The 21,172-nt window shown below is 40.9% G+C and overlaps 2 protein-coding genes across 2 annotated transcripts in view; one reads left to right on the top strand and one right to left on the bottom strand.

Annotated features, from left to right (window-relative positions):
- Mmp2 (Matrix metalloproteinase 2) overlaps window positions 1–21,172 on the bottom strand; it is a 107,474-nt gene that overhangs the window by 28,410 nt on the left and 57,892 nt on the right. The gene's annotated exons all lie outside the window — the stretch shown is intronic.
- On the top strand, window positions 1,612–2,185 carry LOC149091213 (uncharacterized). The gene is made up of 2 exons (XM_089262026.1): window positions 1,612–1,795; window positions 1,890–2,185. The coding sequence occupies exons 1-2, from the start codon at window positions 1,612–1,614 to the stop codon at window positions 1,907–1,909; spliced, it is 204 nt and encodes a 67-aa protein (XP_089118152.1). The 3' UTR covers window positions 1,910–2,185.

The raw sequence follows: 21,172 nt of genomic DNA, 5'->3' as shown, positions 1-21,172 counted from the left end.
TTTTCCACTAGTTGTTGTTGTTGTTGTGGTGGTTGCTGCTGCTGCTTTTGCTTTTCGGCATGGATTTGCCTAGTCTAATAGCTCTAGACTCCGTCGAGAGATATACAGATACAGATGCGCTGAGCTTATTAGCGAGCAGACACAAAACTGCAGCGAGACTTAACCAAATTGGATGTAGGCAGAACAGAGCAGAGCGGAGCGAGAGATAAGCCTTAAGGCATTAAGTTAAGGCAAGACATCGCTGAGGATTAGCCTATAATTGGCCTTCTTGCCTGGCGAAATAAAAAAACGTATCGATTAAGACTTTTGACTTTATTAAGAGAAGTTATTATTATTACCGAATATGCAATGCCTTCATACATATGTATATATTTAAGTATGTTATATGCTATACTTCCAGAATACATATTAATAGTCGATTAATAAATTTATTTGAGACTTATCAGTTCTCAGATAATAGCATATTCTAGCTTCAGAATTACCATCAATTATTGTGGAGTACATGAAGAGGCCTCGAGCCATTGGCAGCTAATTTCAATAAGGAAATTTGTGCTCGACTCATAAAGGTCTCAATGCCAATTGCACATTCGAATTTGAGCCTTGGGGAGTTTTGTGTACTTTGGCTAAGTAATTAAATACAGCTGTCAGTTGGAATTGAATTGATGACGTGCCTTAACACTCGCCCACTCCAGCTCCAAAGTCTTCAAGGCTCCTCGACTTATTGCAGTTGTACGAGTTCTTGTAAGCAAGGATGTCTGTGAAGTTTGAAGACTGCTCATGGCATGCACTTGAAAATAGTTTTGGCATTATGTCCATAAAATTTGTGTAGATGCTGAGTACTGGCAGGCAAAAGCAGTAAATAATTCGTAGAGACTTGCTCAGAACTCATAGCTTCAATATCTATTAAGCTCTATCGAGCCCGCTTAAAGACTTGAGCTATATGGAACATTAAAGTCCAGTTGTGTATATATGTATATGTATATGTATATATACATATATATATAAATATATAACATAACATCTCTATTGGTGGTTATAGCCAAAGACTGCTAAATGGCAAAAGAACGAGCAAAGAACGAGAAATGACGGAAAATTATGGAAAATTTGCTACTTATTGCTGTAATTCATTGAGCCGCAGTCTCTTTTCTCTCTTTCAACTGGATGGCAATGTGGCGCCTAGAGTTAAGGCGCTTAAATTTAAGCATTTCAGCGACAGTAATGACAAAAGCGCCTAAGACCGCACACATATTTGCTCATGTATGTATTGTATTGTATATGTGTGTGTGTCTGAGAGAATATCGTATATGTACATATAGATGATATACTCACATGCATAACTTGCCTTAACTGGCGACTTATGAGCTTCAGTAATATTTATTTATTTTTTGTTATGCCCGGCTGTTGCCAGGTTTAATGAGCTTTGTTGTAAGTGTATATACGTGTGTGTGTGCGTGCGTTTGCTTCACTGTGCACGCGTAACATAACCCACTTAAATATGTCATATGCATGCTATATGCGAGACGAGTGCGGGACTAATCAGACGACGCGTTATACCGGCTGCTCAGCATTTGAATTTGCAATGGCAGTCGCCCTCGAAGTATGCTGTGAATTATGTGGCGCATGAATGTCAGCAGCAGCAGCAACACGCAACAGCAGCAGCAGCAGCAGCAGCAGCAGCAGCAGCAGCAGCAGCAGCAGCAATTCAAATGTCAGGCTCAGTCGCAGTCGCTGTTGCAGAGCCTCGCTGGGTGTCGCTGTCAAAGCACTTTATGTCACAATAATTTGCAGTATGCATGTGAGTATGTGTGACTGAGCGTGTGCGTGTGTGTGCGTGCATTATATATGCATTCATTTCACGTGCCAGCAGCTAACATCTTCACGTTTTGTAGGCATCTCTCCATTGGAGTAAGCTGGCAGCGCGTGTAGTTGGGCAGGATGTCGGCCAATATGCATATGTAAAATATTTATGAGCGCGTGCAAATTCATTTCATTGCTTCAACGCTTTTGCCTGTGGAACGAATGGCGACTGCGACTGTGACTGCGTCGGCAAGTCCCTTGACTATATGATAGAGCTTGTCAAAAGTGTTGAATACAAAATATGTGATTAAAATTCAGGAAATTCAACTAATTTGCTAGCACAGCCCCTGATGAATAAAGCATTGTTTGAGTCGAGGGACAACAAAAGAGCGACAACTTAAATCTGAAATACAGTACGTTATATTCCAGCTAAAATTATTTCAATTTTAACATTTAATTTAGTAATTAGTATATATTTTATAAATATATAAACTTAAATTAGTGTGTTTGTATTAATGAACATTAAGGTAAATAAAAGGATCTATCAACTATCAATTTAAGAACCCGATTTTGCTTCTTGAAAGTTTTATAAAAATTTTTAAAATTGAATTTTATAAATTTGTTATGTGAAATATGCATGATATGCATAGTATGTATAGATGTGGGAATGAAAGCTAAAATTTAATGCAAATTTGTATTAAAATATATTTTAAAAAGTTCTCGTTATATTATGGGATGAAAATTGAGTTTTTTAAACATTATGATCTTTTCTTTCCTATTTTTTTCAGTGAAATTATTAGTGCTCGCAGAGGTTTTTCTCTGCGCTACGTTCTGCTCTACTCCACAGAGTGATCTATTTTATAGTCAAATATATGTGGATATGCACACACATGTGTGTGTTCGTGTGTGTTTGGCTCTTGCACAAGAATTTAATGCAGCGCATAACAAATTTTCACAGCACATTTTCATGGTCTGCAGGGCTTATGGCCTAACTGGCTAAATGGGAGGCTGACAAATTGTCAACACAGAGAGAGAGAGCAAGAGAGAGAGAGACAGGGAGAGATCCCAGCCCCTTTTGTTGTCGCTCTGTGTGAGTGTGTGTGTGTGTGAGCTGTAAATAAATTCAACATTGTGCAATATGCGCGACACGCGTTTATTTGTATTGTATTTATATTTCATGCTGGGCCGGTTGCCCATTCTAGCGAGGACAGCAGGAGGAGGGCAGGAGGGCAGGCCAGCAGGAGAAGGTGTCCCACGGCCCAGGGTGTGGCGGAAATCGCAAAAATATTTTCAGCACGCCACGGAAATGAGAAAAACGTTTTTTTCAGCTTTTTATTTTGATTTTGGGTAGAAGCTGCTTTGCAATTTTTATGCCGAATATTATTTATAAACATTTCGGCAGCAACTGTGACTGCGATTGCGATTGCGATTCCGAATGGAAATGGGAATGGGAACGGGAAGTGAGCTGCGTTGCTATTGCGACTGTGTCTGGCCTTTTAACTAATTTGGGGCTGGCAGTTAACATTTGGTAATTCGTTTATGCAATATTCAAGCGCATTTATGCATTACATTTTATGCGCTTTGTCTGCTTATTTACGAGTTTAACGCGCGCGCGCCACACGCGGCGTATGCGTAATATAAACAGCGCTTAAGCCACTGCATTCGCTTGGGTATATTGGCATTGGTATTGCTATTGGCATTTGGTTTGCGCCTGCATTCGTGTGCGAGTGCATGTGTGTATGGCAATTTCAAAGGATTAGGCGCCTGAGTGCGCAAGGACATGACAGCAATGATGCTGCCAGCATGCATTGCCATGCCATGCCATGCCCGCCCGCACCGTCCCGCCCCATCCTGTTTCGTCCTACTCTGTTCTCGCATTGACTTTGCATACAAATTAAAGTTTTCAAACGCTCTGCTGGCTGGTTTATGTAATTGAATTAAGCGCGCGATACGCTAGCCAAATCGTAACTGCATTACACTGGGCGTGGCCGTCTGCGGCTAATATGTGTGTTGTGTGTCGTGTGCGTAGAGTTTTTGTTTGTGTTTCTGTTTGTTTTTGTTTTCGTTTCTGTTGCATACATGCATTAAGTTCAACACGAGCAGACAAACGCTTTGATCTATTGAACCGGCGATGCACTGCTTAAATTTCTTTTTAGCCTCGTTTACAAACTTCCATTTCATCAGTTTAAAAGGTGATTCGTGTTTCAAAGAGGAAAAGGTATTTATATATTACGTCTGTACCAGACATTTACTACATAATGTACAAATTCCTATACTCTGGAGAAATAAAGTCTGCGCTTTACCTATAATACAGACTATAGACGACCTTAAGTAATATTTCTCTATTGCACTTCACATCTCTCATTCAGCAAAGGTGGCGAAAGTCTCTGAGGATTGAATTTCTCAAACACCCAATGTTAATGCCAGATCCCATTAACAAGAATTGCTCCTCCCGCAACACACGTTATGTTATTAACAGCACTCTGTTAATAACATAACCCAGTTCTCCTACTGGTTCGCTGTACTCGGCGCCCCGCGGAGTACCTCGTCCCCCCTCCAGGGTCACTTGCCTCTGCTGGTATTGACGACATGTATATCTTTACTAATGCTATACGAGCAACACAGCTTTACTCTAAGAAATAAAGACGAGGAAATTACAATCCGGTCTTTTTACTTATCGGCGACGGCACCACTACAACATTTGGTCCTTCGAGCCGGATATCATCCACCTCCACATACACATCAGCATTCCATCGGCCGTCGAGATAAGTACCCCATCTTTGAGTAAAGTAGTACATATATATATACAGTATATACATACACACACTGGCACTTGTCCGCCGCTATATTTCCTTGTATATATATTTATATATGTACTAATTTACATTATATTTACTGCATGCCTATATGTATATATATCCTTATATGCATATATAGACATGTCTGAAGCTGTGTTACAATCCATACACAAGCATATGTAATAATCCTATTTAGTCCGACACTCCGTCCTACATATTGCCACATCATTCATACACATATATTTCTCCATAACTTATGTATATTCCGATAAATATTTATTAAAACGAGAGAACAATATCCTTTGTTAATTGTTTAATAAATTTATTTGCAATATTCTGCTGTTTAGCACATCCGCATACACTCATATACTAGTCGCCGGCTGCAAAGAGACATATGTACATAAATATGTACGTACATACATACATACATACTCCTCACTCGAACTATTAAATAAAAAACCAATATCCTTTGTTGTTTTTAATAGTTTTATTTTGCAATTTAAGATAACTTATCCACCAAGCATAATTACTTCTACTTGTTTTATTTATATATTTGCTAATTGTGTGTCCGCTATCTTCTGTTTTTACGAACATACGCTCATACATATTTACATAAATACATGTATGCACATACGAGCAGATTTGGATTTATTTGATTTCCACTCGCGTATTTCTAAACAGCCCAGCAACACAATTAACATATAAATTCACAATAAAAAGTTCCACATACATATACACGGCACATTTAAATAATAAACTTAAATTGCTAAATTGGTCGTTTTTCTTTGTGTCCAAACAGCTGAGATCGTAACTAGTATCAATAACTTTTCCGATAATTATCACCGGCCGCCACAATTTCGTGACGATAGTTTTGCACGATCAGAATTCATCGTAATTTAAAAACTATTGCAAAATAAATAGAAAATAGACTTTTAGTCTTGTTTTTTTTTTTCTTCTATTGTTAAAAGGAAATTTCCCCAGCTTAATAAATTAATTTAATTGTTTAATTTATCCTAATTAATCCTAATTAATTAATTTATTAAATTTTTCCATTTTTCGTTTATTTGCTTAACAAGACATTTTCTTTTTCAATTTGTTCTACAAAATTCAGTTGACAACTTCCTTGTTTTTGTCAACTGCATTACTCTGTTCTTTGAGTGATTTTCTACCTCTGTATCAGAAATTTCCGCCAGCTAATTTCTAGTTAGCTTCCATGTCTGATCGTTCGGGTCGACCGCAACTTAAGGTACGCGCTTCGCGTTTGATTCAACGCAGTGCCTCCGCATCTCCCATTCCGTCCGGGAAACCACAGACCACCAGCACTTTCAAGCGCAGTCCGGTCGTAACCCGGTCCAGTCCGAAGCCCGCAAATCCATTAAATATGTCTCTGTCCGAGTTCATCGCGGCTGCGGATAGGCTTATTAAGTTCGAAGCCCGCATTGACGGTCCCGGGGACTCTAATGCCACCCAGGCGGCTCTACTCCGGGCCTTCGAGATCCGCCGAGAGCGGGTCAGGGCCTTATGGGATGATGCTGAGCAGCAATATAAGGTCTGTGCCAGAGCGTTGAACCAAGGGGCGAGCAGTGGCGAAGTCGAAGCCATGGAGGCCAAATTCGACAACTGCTACACTGTGTATGAGCGGTGTACGACGCACCTGGGGGTGCAAATCGACGCACTTTCCGCATCGAGTACACCGCCCGCTCCTATGTCCACTACTTTCGCCTCGTCTGGAGGCTGTCGCCTTCCACCTGTTGATACGGAAGTGTTCCACGGCGACTACTTGCGCTGGCCAACATTCCGCGACCTTTTTACTGCCATTTATATCCAAAACTCGCGCTTGACTCCGGTGGAAAAGTTATTCCACCTCAATTCAAAGACAGCAGGCGATGCAAATGCCTTAGTCGCAGAGTATCCTCTCACAAACGACGGCTTTGCATCGGCTTGGGGCTCCTTGTGTGATCGGTTCGAGAATAAGCGGCTGTTAGTCAACAGCCAGCTGAAAATCCTGCTCAACCTCTCCAAAGTCACCAAGGAATCAGGCTCGGCTCTCAGAGAGTTGCATGGCACCATTCATAGATGCGTCACTGCAATCGAGCATGCTCAAATCTCTACGGAGAATTGGGACTGTATCCTTGTGTTCGTGTGCACATCCAAATTGCCAGATCACACTCGATCTCTCTGGGAGCATTCACTGACACAAAAAACAGAAATTCCAGCCTGGCAGGAAGTTAGTCACTTTCTTAGCGAGCGTGCTCTTGCTCTCGAGGCTATGGAAGGTGATCGTTCTGCACCAACAGCTCCAATCTCAGTTCCGAGATGCGCGAGCTCTGCCCCTCCCAAACTAGTCAACTCTTTCACAACGCAAGTGAGTCTGTGCGATCTGTGCTCAGAACAGAACCATCCAATTCGATTTTGCCATCGGTTTCTCCAGCTGTCTATCCATGAACGAGAGGCATACATCAAAGCAAAGAATCTTTGCCTGAACTGCTTCGCTAAGGGTCACCAGTTACGAGGGTGTACCAGTACGCACAACTGTTTCAAGTGTAATGGTCGACATAACACCCTACTCCATAGGGACAATACTACTCGGTCTGCTGCTGCATCCGCAACAGCTATAGCCCCAATTCGTACGCAAGTTATGTCCAACGTCCAAACGTATCTGGCTGCCAACACGCGAGGTGTCCTCCTCGGCACGGCGGTGATCAACATATGCCATTCCGGAGCAATCTATCCCGCCCGTGCTTTAGTCGACTCAGGATCCGAAGCAACTTTCATTTCTGAGCGACTATTCCGCAAAATCAAGTTGCCCTTCAAATCCATGCAGACTCAAGTTTCCAGCTTGAATCAAGCAGTTACAGCTCATGCACAAAAGCTATGCAGCTTTGACATTGGTTCTCCTTCGAAGCCGAGACTACGAATCGAAGCTTCTGCTCTCGTCCTTCCAAAACTTGCCGGTAAACTCCCTTCATCTCCAATTCCGCAACTCTTATTGAACCAGCTGCCGAATATTCAGCTAGCTGATCCCGAGTTCTACAAGAGTTCAGAAATTGATGTCCTTCTAGGTGCGGATATCCTTCCGACTATTATTCAGGGAGGTTACCATCCGAATATCTGTGGACCTCTTCTAGGTCTAGAGACTGTTTTCGGTTGGGTGCTGACTGGTCCACTTTCACGAACTTCACCGGAAATGGTCTCCTCGTTCACAACTCAAGTCTCCGTTCCGGGTGAGACAAAACTTGAGATTCCGGCAACTCTTCCATCCCGAGTTCCCGACAACACCACAACAAAAGTGAGGGTCGGTTTCAATGAGAGCCTGAATGATATCCTTCATTCAGGCCCATCATTCCAACTCGATCCTCGTCCTCCTTGTGCTGTCGAACTAACCTCCATGTTATGTTCTAACGAACAAGCAATTCAACCTCCAACTCATTCGTTCTTCCAGATAAAGACGCCGTCATTAGAAAGCAGCAAGCCACGTGGTACCAATTCATTCCAGTGCCGCGTATGCCCAGGAGCCCATGGTCTCCGAAACTGCCAGCGTTTTCTGGGCCTTTCAGAGGAAAAACGGATGCGTGCGGTACTTATACATAAGTACTGCACGAACTGCTTGGCTCACGAGCACTCCGGGCAATCCTGCCGCAACAAGGGACGTTGCAAAACGTGTGGCCAGAATCACCACACGCTCCTGCATCTCCAGGACGGCCTTGATCCGCACACCAAGAGATCTCCAGCTTCGAACGCGACGTCTTAATTTGCAATCCTTGCAAGGGGGGGGAGTATGTTAATGCCAGATCCCATTAACAAGAATTGCTCCTCCCGCAACACACGTTATGTTATTAACAGCACTCTGTTAATAACATAACCCAGTTCTCCTACTGGTTCGCTGTACTCGGCGCCCCGCGGAGTACCTCGTCCCCCCTCCAGGGTCACTTGCCTCTGCTGGTATTGACGACATGTATATCTTTACTAATGCTATACGAGCAACACAGCTTTACTCTAAGAAATAAAGACGAGGAAATTACAATCCGGTCTTTTTACTTATCGGCGACGCCACCACTACAACACCCAATATAAAGCGCAGCAGGATCTGCACTGAGGAAGCTTAAAAAAAAAAAAAAAAAAAAAAAAACAGATAAAAAATGTCCCATTGACATTATAGATATAGATATTATTAACTTGGAATGCCGAAACAGCTTAAGGGAAAATCATCTGAGGCCTATTTGAAGTTCTGAGAATCACATGGAGGGGCGAAAATTAAATTGGAATCACTCCGTGTCGGTCTCATTTTCTATTATTATCATTTCGTTGTATTTAGAACTGAACTAAACTATTCTCATTTAAAATAAATATATGAAATGCAATGATAATAAATATTGAATTGCTGGAAGCTGGCATTTAGATTACAATTTCATTAAATAGATAATTCCAGATATGATATTTAGTTTGCTGTTATTTCAAGCACTTCATCTGCCCTCTTTGTGCAGTGCATTAGTTTGTCCCTTTTGGGCCAGAGCACTTTCAGTTATTTCAGCTTGTATGACAAAAATCTATTACATTCCACGGGATTTTGACCCGTGGCGAGGGGAGCGTGCATTGAACTGGTCGCATGTCAGGTTGCGTTCAATCGCCTCTGCAATGTGGTGTGCTGTGCTGTGGTGTGGTGTGGTGTGGTACACACGATGTGGCACAGCAGTCCTTGCTAAGTTTGTAACCTGTTCGCGTTCTCTCATTTCCCCCACACTCCTCCCTTTGTCTATCTCTTCCCCTCTCTTTGCTCTCTGGGGTGCCATAGCGATTGATTGGCTCTGGGGCGGCGCGATGCGTCGCATTTGTCCTTTTGTTTATTGGCCATGTGTGTCTGTGTGTGTGTGTGCGAATGTGTGTTGAAGCGATTCATTGTATTTAGTGAAGAGCAACGGCAGGCAGCTTCGCTCGTCATCTTACATATAGGGTTGGGTAGGGTATAGCAGTTGCATTAATCGGATTTTGGGGTCCATTGTTGTTAAGCTGCTGCTGCTGAGCGCTGCGCACTTAAAGTTGCAGTTGCATAATGCCATTGTTTGTTGCATATTTACTTTTTGACGGTTTTCTGTCTCTTTGCGGGGAAGCCCGGGAGCACACACAAAAAAGTTGTGCCTTTTGTGCTGCTGCTGGCAGTGGAGCATTCAGCCAATCTGGCAATTCAGCCAGACCCGGCACGTATGTCGTTTATGTCGTTAGCTCTACGGGATATTTCGATTCTATTCTATTCAGGTCGATTCCATTCGTTCCATTCAAGTGTGTGCGTGTGTGTGTGTGAGTGTGTGTGTGTGTGAGGGAAAAGTTGGCTGATGTAACTAAGTAATATTGGCAGTTGCATTTGGGCTATTGTCTTCGGTGGGCGTGCATCTGTGTGTGCTCAACTTGAGGGAAGTGCTGTTGAGCTAGGCAATCTGACAGCCATTGAACAGTAAGCACTCGTACGAGCTGCTGCCTGTAACTTTGCCGCATGATAAGCCCGGCCAATGCCAATGCAGTATGTCCCACAGCTTGTCTCTCCCCGTCTGCCCGGTCTGTCCGGTCTGTCCGGTCTGCCTGCCCGTTGTCTCTCTGGCCAGAGAGTCAATTGGCCAGCAATTGAGCATAACAAAATACGTTAAGTACATGAGCAGATATCGCATCAAATGGCCACATTTACATATAGCTCAAGTGCTGCGACAGAAGTTTACAATTTAAAATGCAATAAAAATCCAACTTCAATCGGAAATTTGATGAAATATATTCAGTAAAACTTGATAGGCATATGCTCTTCGGATTGCGAATGATTATCAAAAATCAATAAATAACATTATATAATATATGGTATTTATTTTATATGAAATACACATATATTTAAATTTGCAGAGAGAATAACTAAGTCTTAGTGTTATGGAAATCTGACTTTGACTTTGACATATCTATAATATGGTAGTAAATTGTATCTAAACTACTCATATTTTTATTTGACTCTGAGAAAGAACAATTTCATATTCATATTTATATATATGTGTGTGTATATATTCTATAATATATTTATTTCTCATAGCTGACTCATACTATTATTTTGATATTTTGAATTGTATTTATTTGCAATCTGAGAAGATTCTAATAGAATACATATTAAATAATGCAAATAAATGCCACACGAGCAGTAGAAATTGCAATTTTTGTATTTAGACTCCCTAAAGTTATTTGTGTCATAAAGTTGCAACATTTGAAGTTGATAATGTTTGGAAATGAATAAATTTCTAACTAGATTCCAATTAAATTGAGTTCACTCATCGAATTCATCTATAAAGCTTAAACCGATTTCGGTTATTGCTACATATTGAGAGCCTTCATAAATTCTGGTAAAGCAACACTTGGCTACTAAACATTTAGCCGTACACGAATGCACGCCTCACCCTCATCCCCGCCCTCGCCCTCGCCCTCACCCTCACCCTCGCTCATCTTGCCATCCGTTTGGCTAGTTGGTTTGGTGGCCTGCGGTATTATTTGGAGTGTTCAACAGTTCGACTCAACCTCAACAAAATGTTCAACTTGATTTTCATACGATTTGCTCTACGGTTTGTAGATACTTTCCGCATTTTTCTCTCTCGTTTTCTCTGTTTTTTTTGATGGAGGTAGTTGGCAGCATTTATGGGCAAAAGTTGCCTTTAACTTGGTTAGTTGCATTGGCCGTGTTGGATCCGTTGCCATTTTCCATTTTCCATTTTCCGAATATGCTCAGCATTTTCATTGTGCATTTGGTGGCGAAGTCCAGAACCATTTTTGGTCCATTGGCTGCATTGGTGGGCACGTGCGTGCCGGAACAGCCTTTGGCCATTATTACACCTCGTCGGTGGGCTACGTGGGAGCAGAGGGGGCTGCTGCACAAGGGGCGGGGGAGAGCTGTTTGGCTTTGGGGCACGTATAAAGTTGGTTGTGGCCGGGCTTGGTAGCTGGTATAAAGTGCATTTTGTTGCCACTTTTGCCGGCGCTTGGCTTATTTCGTTTGATTTTATGCGGTTACGTGAATTCATTGGCCAACGGATAAAAAGAGATAGAGCGCCCGAGAAAGAGAGAGTGACAGCGAGCGTGAGAGTGAGAGTGGGACAGAGATGGGTAGAGAGCGGGTTGGGATCTGGCATCGCTTTTAAGCGTAAGCGATTTTTTATGTACGCTTGTGGTTTAATTTCAATCATTTTACTGGCCAGTTGGCTGGCCATGTTGGCGCAGCGCTTGTGGGGCCAACGGGGCTAAGGGACAAAGGCCACGCGCAACCGCTTGAAATCAACGTTAATAAATATGCAAATGCGTTTTGGGCCTACCGAGAGCCGCAGAGGGAGAAAGGGCGATGAAGTGGGAGAGAGAGAGAGCGCGCGCATATTTCGCGCAAAATGCGATTAGTGTTGCATAGTTTTGGGCGCTTAATTTGAGCATATGCCACAACACGCACACACACACACTCATACATCCACAGATACACTCATGGCTAATTGCTATATCATTAGAAGTAAGCTGTACGCTTGTCTGTGCGCGCTCGCGCGTGTGTGCGAGTGTGTGTGTGTGCTCCGCTTTAATGCTTTAATGGCCACTTGAGCCACAAAAGTTGCGGCTTGTTTGGCACTTTTTCTATATTACCTGTGCCCCGTTCAGTCCCCACTGCCCCAGCCCTGCCTTCACCCACTTGGCCAGTCTCTGCTCTCCACATATGCCACAAATTAGTTATAATTAAGTTTAGCACACGTTGCCAGGCTCCTGCATAACACTTAAGGAGCTACAGTTACACTGGCACAGCTGTACGAGGAGCTACGTGCTTTGCTTGCAAGTGCTGAGCACATGCCCTGTAATAGCGGCTCAGCATGGGGTATGTGGGGTCAAGAGCCCATTGGATTATATACTTCTCGTCCAAGTTTTATCTTCCTGCTGAATTGAATGTTCTTGACGCCCACTTCATCCGCTCTATCAGCTGTTGGCTACAGGGTATGCAGCAGTCTGTCATTGTCAGAGTCGTATTTAATAAGCGTTTGCCGTCTATCCACACTTTGCAGTTGCTTAGTCGACACATTAAATGTAATTAGCTGCGCTAAGGTTGGCACAAAGCTACAGCCGTGACAGGACTCGGTCTATGACTCGCCTTTCGTCTAATTAGTTATCTAAAGTTTGTTGGCGACATTAATGACGTCGGCGTCGGCGTCGGCATTGGCTTTGGCTGTGGCGTCGCAACAAATTGTATTGCATACTTTTTTGCATTAGCATTAGCCTCGCAAAGTTTCCAACACAAATCATTCCCAGCAGCTGCAGCTCGACAGGGGCAAAACTGAACAGGAACGGCAAAAACTGTTGTTCTCCTATTTTACTATTATTATTATTATTTTGTATTTTATTTCGGTATTGTTTCTTCGCTTCTGGCGCCGTAAATCACTCAAAACGTAATGCCCTGTATTTAAAATATGCGCACAAATGTTCCGTGCAGCGTGCAAATTGCAGGAAATGTTTTTCTTCGCTTTCCACAGTCTTCAGTTTTTCTTGTCTTTTTTATGCTTTTGTTTACTTTTTTTTGCTCTTACTACAGTCTAGCTTCCTGAGCAGTTGGCCCTGCAAAGGACACACATTGATATATGATATATTTGCGAGGCATAAATGGCTTTGGTATTTTTCTATGAAGAAGCCTTTCTCAAGTACTCGCTCGAGTGTATATTTTTAAGCACATGCTGTTTTTGGGGAACAGCTGCGCACATTATTTGACACAATATTTACATTCATGATTGCCATTTCGCAGAGCAAATAATTCAACCAAAATGTGTCCAACAGCAAAAAAAAAAAACATGTTTAGTTCTTGTAAACTTGTTTGCCGGCAACTCGCTTACAACTTCCATTCGAAACGAAACCAATTTAAGTAGGAGTGCAGTGAGGGATGTCTTTCTATGTGGTACACATATAAGTATAAGGAGTAGCTATAGTTCCATATATATGTAGATGAAGTGGAGCTATGTAGAACTAGAGTATTAGAGCAATTGTGCAAGGATAAAATGCTAAATTCGAAATGCCGAACGCTGTGATTTTACACTGCGAACAGGAGGTTAATACGGCAAACCCGTTTGGTTACAGGTGGGCGGAGGCTCAAGAGGCAGAATGCATTAGCATTAGCAAATGAATGCGGACACAGCGTAATGAGGTTGACATTGCATAAAACATTTTCCCCTGCACGTTCAGCAACAGCAATAAGGCTAACTCACTCAGGCAGGCAATCATTTTCATAATCATTATCATTATCATTACCATTGTTTTTATTATTCATAATATTACTATTTCTTTTATTTGTTTTTGTGTTTTTGTTATTTTATTTTTTATTTATCAATATTTGATTTATTATTATTTTATTTTGCATGCTAAGTAAGTAGCAATATTTTATTTATTATAATATTTTTATGAAATTCAAAATACAAACCTAAATAGAGAATCATTTTAGCTCTTTTATTTTTACATTATAGAATATACTTTCGCTCAGTTTCTCTATAAATGGAATCGGCTTGCTTGTTCAATTCCCCGGCAACTATATCACAAATTCCCCTTTGTAGTTCATCTATAAGCTATAAATTCATAGTTCATGCCAAAAGTAAACTGTGCTAAAGTAAACCTGCATAAAAAGCCATTGTACGTCCATATCACATCGTATTATACATCCGTGCACTGCGGCTGGTTTTTTGTATTTGTTTTGGCGCCTAGCCTGTGGCCTGTGGCCGGCACAAATTGCCCTCGGGCTCTTGTTTTTCCAATCCATATAAATATATTAACAGATTTCCATTTGCTTTTTTTCGTTCGCTCTGTTGTTTGCATTGTGAAACCAAAGCGAAATAAACAAAAAATTAAAAATAAAAAAATAATATAAATACATATACTACATATACATATATATAAATGTATATATGTAAATAAAGACTATATATGGGGAGGCGTGGCTGGGAACATTTTGTGCCAACTTCGATTGAAGAAGAAGTCAACGCATTTTAAATTGCGGAATTGGCAAAAATGGAAAATCATAATAAATAAATAAAAATTTATATTGGACAATGTAGCTGATGCTGTGCCCTTCATTTGCTTTTATTTATCATATATAGTAGACATTGTTGTTGTCGTTGTTGTTGTTATGCTGAGTTGTTGTCAACAAGCTTTTATGAGGGGGAGCCAACATTTTTCAATTTTAAGCAATGCCGTTCTGAGCACCCGCACACACATACACGCACTCAGACACACCAATACACACACACACACACACACACCTGTCAAACAACAACAACAACGGCAAAAACATTGCACTTAGAACTTCCGCACGATAAAATTAAATGACGGCTTGCTTGCCACACGGGGGTTGTTGCCTGGAGTGGGCGTGGCATTCCGCCGGTGGCTGGGGAAAACTGTGCACAACAATATATATCAAAGTGGAGCGTTGCGGGTGCTGAGCCTTGCAGCAGCATTAAAAAATAAAAAAGTAAAAAAAAAAAATCCAGAAGTTGAACGAGAGGTGGAAATCACTTATGCTGCCATTTGACGTTGGCTCCTGTTTGTTTGAAGTGGCGCTAAAATTATGTTAACGTAACAAGGTGAAAGCACAAAATGAAAAATCACTTAAACAATTTGATTTTTCATTTGAGCCCTCGCCCCTCCTGCAGTCAGGCAGCAGAGTTCGTCCTTAAGACTGGCAAATGCTCTAGCTTCTGTGCACATTGATATAGTAAAGAGCTACTTAAAAATTGTGAATCTAAGAATGAATAACTTTTAATCTTGGCAAAACACTATAAATATTCATTTCTATATAATTATAATACTTGCTATATCAACAAATTCTGATAAAACTAAAGCTGCTCATATATTAGTTTTATTTAAATGTATAGTTAAGTACTATAAGCTGTAAACTAAAAAAGAAGGGTTACCAGAAAGGTGCGTCGAAAATGGATAGCTCTGCAGTATCTTTAGTACAACAATAATGTCATAAAAGTTCATACAAAATACGTAAAAATTGATAAATTGAATACCGTAAATTAAAATAAACAAAAGTTAAGTCAGCTCATCTCAGTTTAACCCATATCAATTTTGCAGGAACCATTTCATTTCCGTAGCTGTACTTCAGATATGATAGCTCAGCGTTTTTATTGGTCTATCAACTGCACCATTCGCCCGCACACAAAAGCCATGATGAAATTAGAATACCCAGAAATATGGGGGCTGTAAAAGTGCGATGCTCTTTAAAGATTTATAGAGTCTCGTTCGCTTTGGCTCAACAGCTCATAAATACGAATAAATATAAACCACTTGATTTTGGCCTGACTCAAATTATGGGCATAACAAATCTTGTGCCAGTTACAGTCAACAGCACGTAGCAACGGCGCCCAGGCACATCGCACTATGTGAGCAGCGGGCCGGGACCGGAGTGGGCCAAGGCGGCTCCTGAAAGAGCAGGAAACGGCTAGACTGCTAAACTGATAGACTGCTGGACTGGTACAAAACGCACAGAGCGCAGACTTTTATTGATAAGGGCATAATTTATTTGAACAATCGACAAAACGCTATTGTCAATAAGGCCAGATAAATATCTGGCATACATATATATGTATATCTATGGATAGAGAGAGAGAGCCTTTATATGCCTCTATACTGCGGCTTGCGTGACAATGCGCTGAATGCGTGGCCAAAAAGGAAAATAAACGGGGTCGGGAGTTAGGTATATAAATAGAAGAGACCGTTGTGCTAGAGTGGTTTACGACCAGATACAGTAAACGCTAGCTAAAGTGACTTTTAATAAGCGAGTTAGTTGATTTAATTGCTTTCATGCGAGCTAGTAATTACATATCGATTAGGAAATGGCAGGATAAATGCAGAAAGTTAAATTACCGTTGGGTACATTAATATTGCTAATTATAATTTATGAAATATTATTCAACTATTTCAATGATCTACAATATTGTTACAATTTAGAAAAATACTGAACTGTCATGTTGTTTATCATTTTTATAATCTTGTCTATCATCTACTGGCTAATCTCTTGCAAACCTGCTTTCCTACAAATCTCTACTGTAGGAGTGGAAGGGAAATATCTCAATAACTGTTCCTTTGCAATTTCAATAAATACAAGTTAGAAGCTGCACTCGTAACTGCAGTAATGCTTCAATTAATTTATTTTTATGGTACCTGTGTTGCCACTTAAGCAATACTTACTGTACTTTATTGAATTAAACAGTTTATTGGACGGCAGACGCGGGTCGCGTAATAAAGTCAATATTTAATTGAAATATGATGCGATTTATGTGTGCTATATATGCACACATATATCCATCTCACTGCATATACCTACATGCATGTATTTATATGTATGTATGCGCATATAACGGTGCGCATATTTACACAAAGGTCAGTTTAATGAACAAATTGGTTAATTACATTGAAGCAATGGCATATGAAAAATGTATCGGAGACGCACGGGCGTGCGCTAAATAAATTATTGATAAATATTGAAAAGCCGCCCGAGAGGGCTCAGCAGGATGACAGCTCGCATAACTTTAGCCTATGATGTTGATAAACAGAATGATTTATGCGGGAGCTATGTATGTGTACATACACACACACAGTCACACACACACAAAATTGTGTGTATAAAACGTGTATTTGATGTGGCAGACATTTAGGCCTTGTGGCATGTGCCACGTCTCACTATTTTGCAGTTTTTAAGGACTAGCAGCAGATGCTGTCCCCTTCCCCCTGTCCACGCCCCTTCCAGACGTCAGCCTCTTGTTTGCCGCTGTCTCAGCTCAGTTGGCAGGCAAACATTATCGCCTACGTGCACAGTAAGCACAAGTGGCAGGACGCCGACGCCTTTTGACGCCTTCGAGCTTCGCTGCATGTGGCAACATGTGTGTGTCTGCCTGTGTGTGTGTGCTGGCGTGTGGCAAACGTCAATTTGTTAAGCATTTGCACGTTGCACTGATCATTTGATTTGCCGTTCATTTGAAGCTACAAATTAGCTGTTGACTGCCTTTAAGAACTTTAAGTCGCATAAATTGTGTTTCATTTGATTATTTGAACCTTTTCTAATGCGGCAATGATTTTGTGGGCGGCCTGCCGTCAAAGGGGTGGGGCATGGCAGCGTAGGGCACTTTAATTACATTTGAAAGCAACACTTGAAACTTTGTCCGCAGAGCGCGCCGAAAACTTACCGCAAAAGCACAAAAATAAATGTCGAAGAAATTAGTGGGCGGACGGGGCGGACATTTAGTCGCTTGCAAAACAAAATCGAGGAAACGGCAAGTGGCGAGTGGCAGGAGGGGCGAGGGTGGCGAGGGTGATTGTCACAAAGTGTCGCCTGGCCATAATGACAGCATGTTATAAACTTTTGCTGCAGCTTCCACCAGATGAAAAGTTAAAAAACCGGCTGCATTAAAGCGGGCGACGGATGTTGCCACCCCGCGCCTCGCCACCTCCAGCCGCCTTGCCACCTTGCCACCTCGCCTTGCCCACAAAGTGCCCTTGGCACGTTAACATCTGAGCCATCAGCCATCAATAGATACATACCTGCAAAGAGAGAACGAAACGAGGCAAACGTTAAGAGCTGAGTACAAATTAATAAGGGCTTGGTTTTAAATCCCGCAAATGTCAACCTGGGCGAAGCGTCTCATAAAAAACAGCAACTTGCGCAATTTACTTTGTTAATTGGCAGCGTTTAAACGACGTTGCCCCCTCTTTAGCCCACAGACAGCCCCACCTTATGTCCCCATTTGACTTGTGTTTTTATAGCATATTTATAGAGGCCAGACAGCGAGGCACTGCAGGCAATTGGAAAAACAAAATACCCAAAATGTAATTTGGAAAGTTTGTTGTGTTAACACACACACCAACACGCATGCAGACACAAACACACACGCACACACACCCATACACAATGACCAGCTGGTCACTTTTTTTTTTACATATAAATATACCCTGTCATTATTGAACAGGCAACAGGGCATATTAGCTAATATTATTAGGGTGCAAGTAGTGGAGGCAGAAAAGTTGAAGTAGTAAATATAGACTATCAAGATAATCTTATTTATGTTCCAAAATACATCTCATATAATTCGATAGATATTTTTGGCATATAAATAATCTGATGGTAAATTTACATTCTATCCACTTAATATATAGTTAGATGTGGATATAGAGTCCTGGAAATATATATTAATATTTTAGAATTATTCAAAATAGGTTTCATTTGTACATCTAGAATTCGAAGATTTACACAAAACTTATTAAAAAATATCATTTTTTTTTATTGATAATGAGGCTCATAAAAAAATGAAATAAAAATGTCTCAAAACGTTTCACATATCAAAGTAAAATACATATAAAAATATATCTAAAGAATGTAATATGAAAATTTACTATATTACTCTCTTTGGTTTCCAAAGTTCTTGAGCATAATTAATGAAACATTGAGTTCCCTTCACAAAATACTTGCAATTGTCTAAATATGTTGGCCTAGTTTTAGACTTGAACTCAATTTTGTTCATGTTGTCCCTGGCCCATCGTTCAAAGTGTGTGCGTGTTCTACAACTAGCGTCAATATTGCGGCAACACACACACACAAATAGCAAAATAAAAACAAGTGAGAAGACTCTAGTCAAGACTGCTCGACTAGGAGATACCCTGAACCCTCCAAGCTGATATTTTTATCATTCTGCACTTCTTTTATACACGCACACATACATACATATGCATCCACCCTCATGCGCCCGCGCTCTGCTAACTGCGCAGTTAGCAGCGACTGCGCTTGGGCTGCGCTGCAGTCTGGGCCATAGTATGAGAATTTATTTGATGAATAACTTATTTTGTAGACATGCAATCTTAATGAAATTTTCAGAGCGTAATCATATGGTCAAAATGCGTGTACATTCTAAAGCACAAGTCTCTAGTACTTGATATACGTTTTTTTTGGGGGCGAAGGAGGCGTGGTATCCAAAATCTGTTGATTACAAAATGTTTGTATTTATCATATGTATATACACAGTAAATCTGAAGTCTCTACGTCTAATAGTATTCCAATGAGGCTCAAAAAACAAAATCAATTTTTCGATTATTCTCGATAAAAAAGTTATCGGATGAGTTATCGAAAAAATAAAGCAAACTTGTAGTGCGTATGGTATACACGAGTATGCACACAAAATTTCTCTCTAGCTCTTATATCTTCTGAGATCTCGGCGTTCATACGGACGGACGGACGGACGGACGGACGGACAGACGGACAGGGCTATATCGACTCAGCTCGTCGTTCTGATCAAGAATATATATACTTTATGGGGTCTGCGATGATTCCTTCTGCCTGTTACATACTTTTACACAAAACCATTATACCCTGATTTCCAATTTTCAATGGGTTCAGGGTATAAAAAGTCGAAACCGAAGCAGAAACAGAAAAAACAATAAACTGCGACAAAGCGACAGCAAACAAACATTAAAAATGCACAACACCCGAGTCAGACCGGATTCTATAACCCTGAGGTCAAACAGCGTGCAGGACAGTGTACTATATGTATTGCATGAGGAATGGGCCGCAATCGCAGGCGGCCCAGCTTGCGTGCCTAACAGTGCGAGAACCTAAGGCAATATCGACCCAGACGAGCGTCAGTTAGCGCCAATCATGATAAGCACAAATAGCCACACACATACATACACACACAAATATGCATGTAGATATATTTGTATATACTGCAGATCTTGCAGTTGGAGCAGTCAACTTTAGTTCGGGGTAGAAATTTTTGCATGCCTGCAAGTTCATATGTGTGGCAAAGTTTTTGTCACTTGCTTCGGGAAATTGAAAATTTCCAAATTGAAAGTTTGTTTCAGCCAAAGTTTTACTGTGATATATACACCAATAAATTTTCATATATGTATGCATCAAAGATGTATTTAAGGAAGTTTACAACGAAATAATAGGAAGAGTCAGAAGTTTTACATATTTTCTTAGCGCAGATTATGTTGCATTCCTTTTGGCCGGAGACAGAGTTCGTTAGCCACGCTTCGTTAAGCACTCGACCACAATTGAGTTCTTACAGCTCGTTGCTTGGCTAAGTTCGCCCCAGAGAACTAGGAATAGAGAGAGAGAGAGAGAGAGAGAGAGAGAGAGAGAGTGGAGAGAGTGAAGTTGACCGCTGCAGAGCTTTCTCTGCACTCACAGGAGCAACAGGTAAGAGTTTTCGCTCAAACTCGAAACTAGAGATCAGTTTACTTTATGAGAGATTGCTTTTAGGATTGTTTTGAGAATGAATATGAATTTCAAGCTATACAAATATGGAATGAATATTGCGAATAGAAACGAGGAATCTTAAATTTTGAGTCCCCTACATTTACATATATATATATATATATATATATAAATTGTTGATGGTGTTCATAATGATAATGGTTGAATAGGATATCTTATCTTTAGTTATATAGCTTAAACAAATTTCCAGCGAATCGACGCACTAAAAATATATATAGTTTATGTATAATAAAGCCATGCAAGAAAGCTTCGAAATATACATTTTGCTTAAAGATTCATTTTT

The sequence above is a fragment of the Drosophila navojoa genome, chromosome 5, assembly GCF_054131105.1.
Source record: "Drosophila navojoa isolate 15081-1374.11 chromosome 5, UAZ_NAV_1.0, whole genome shotgun sequence".
NCBI lineage: Eukaryota > Metazoa > Arthropoda > Insecta > Diptera > Drosophilidae > Drosophila > Drosophila navojoa.
Note: the sequence above shows the minus strand (reverse complement) of the source record. Positions and strands in the feature narration are given on the sequence as shown.

Excerpts from the sequence above, each read along its gene's own strand:
- LOC149091213 (XM_089262026.1), top strand. The coding sequence starts at position 1,612 with ATGTGGCGCATGAATGTCAGCAGCAGCAGCAACACGCAACAGCAGCAG. Across the intron at positions 1,796-1,889 it reads CAATAATTTGCAGTATGCAT|GCATCTCTCCATTGGAGTAA; the intron begins GTGAGTATGTGT and ends CACGTTTTGTAG.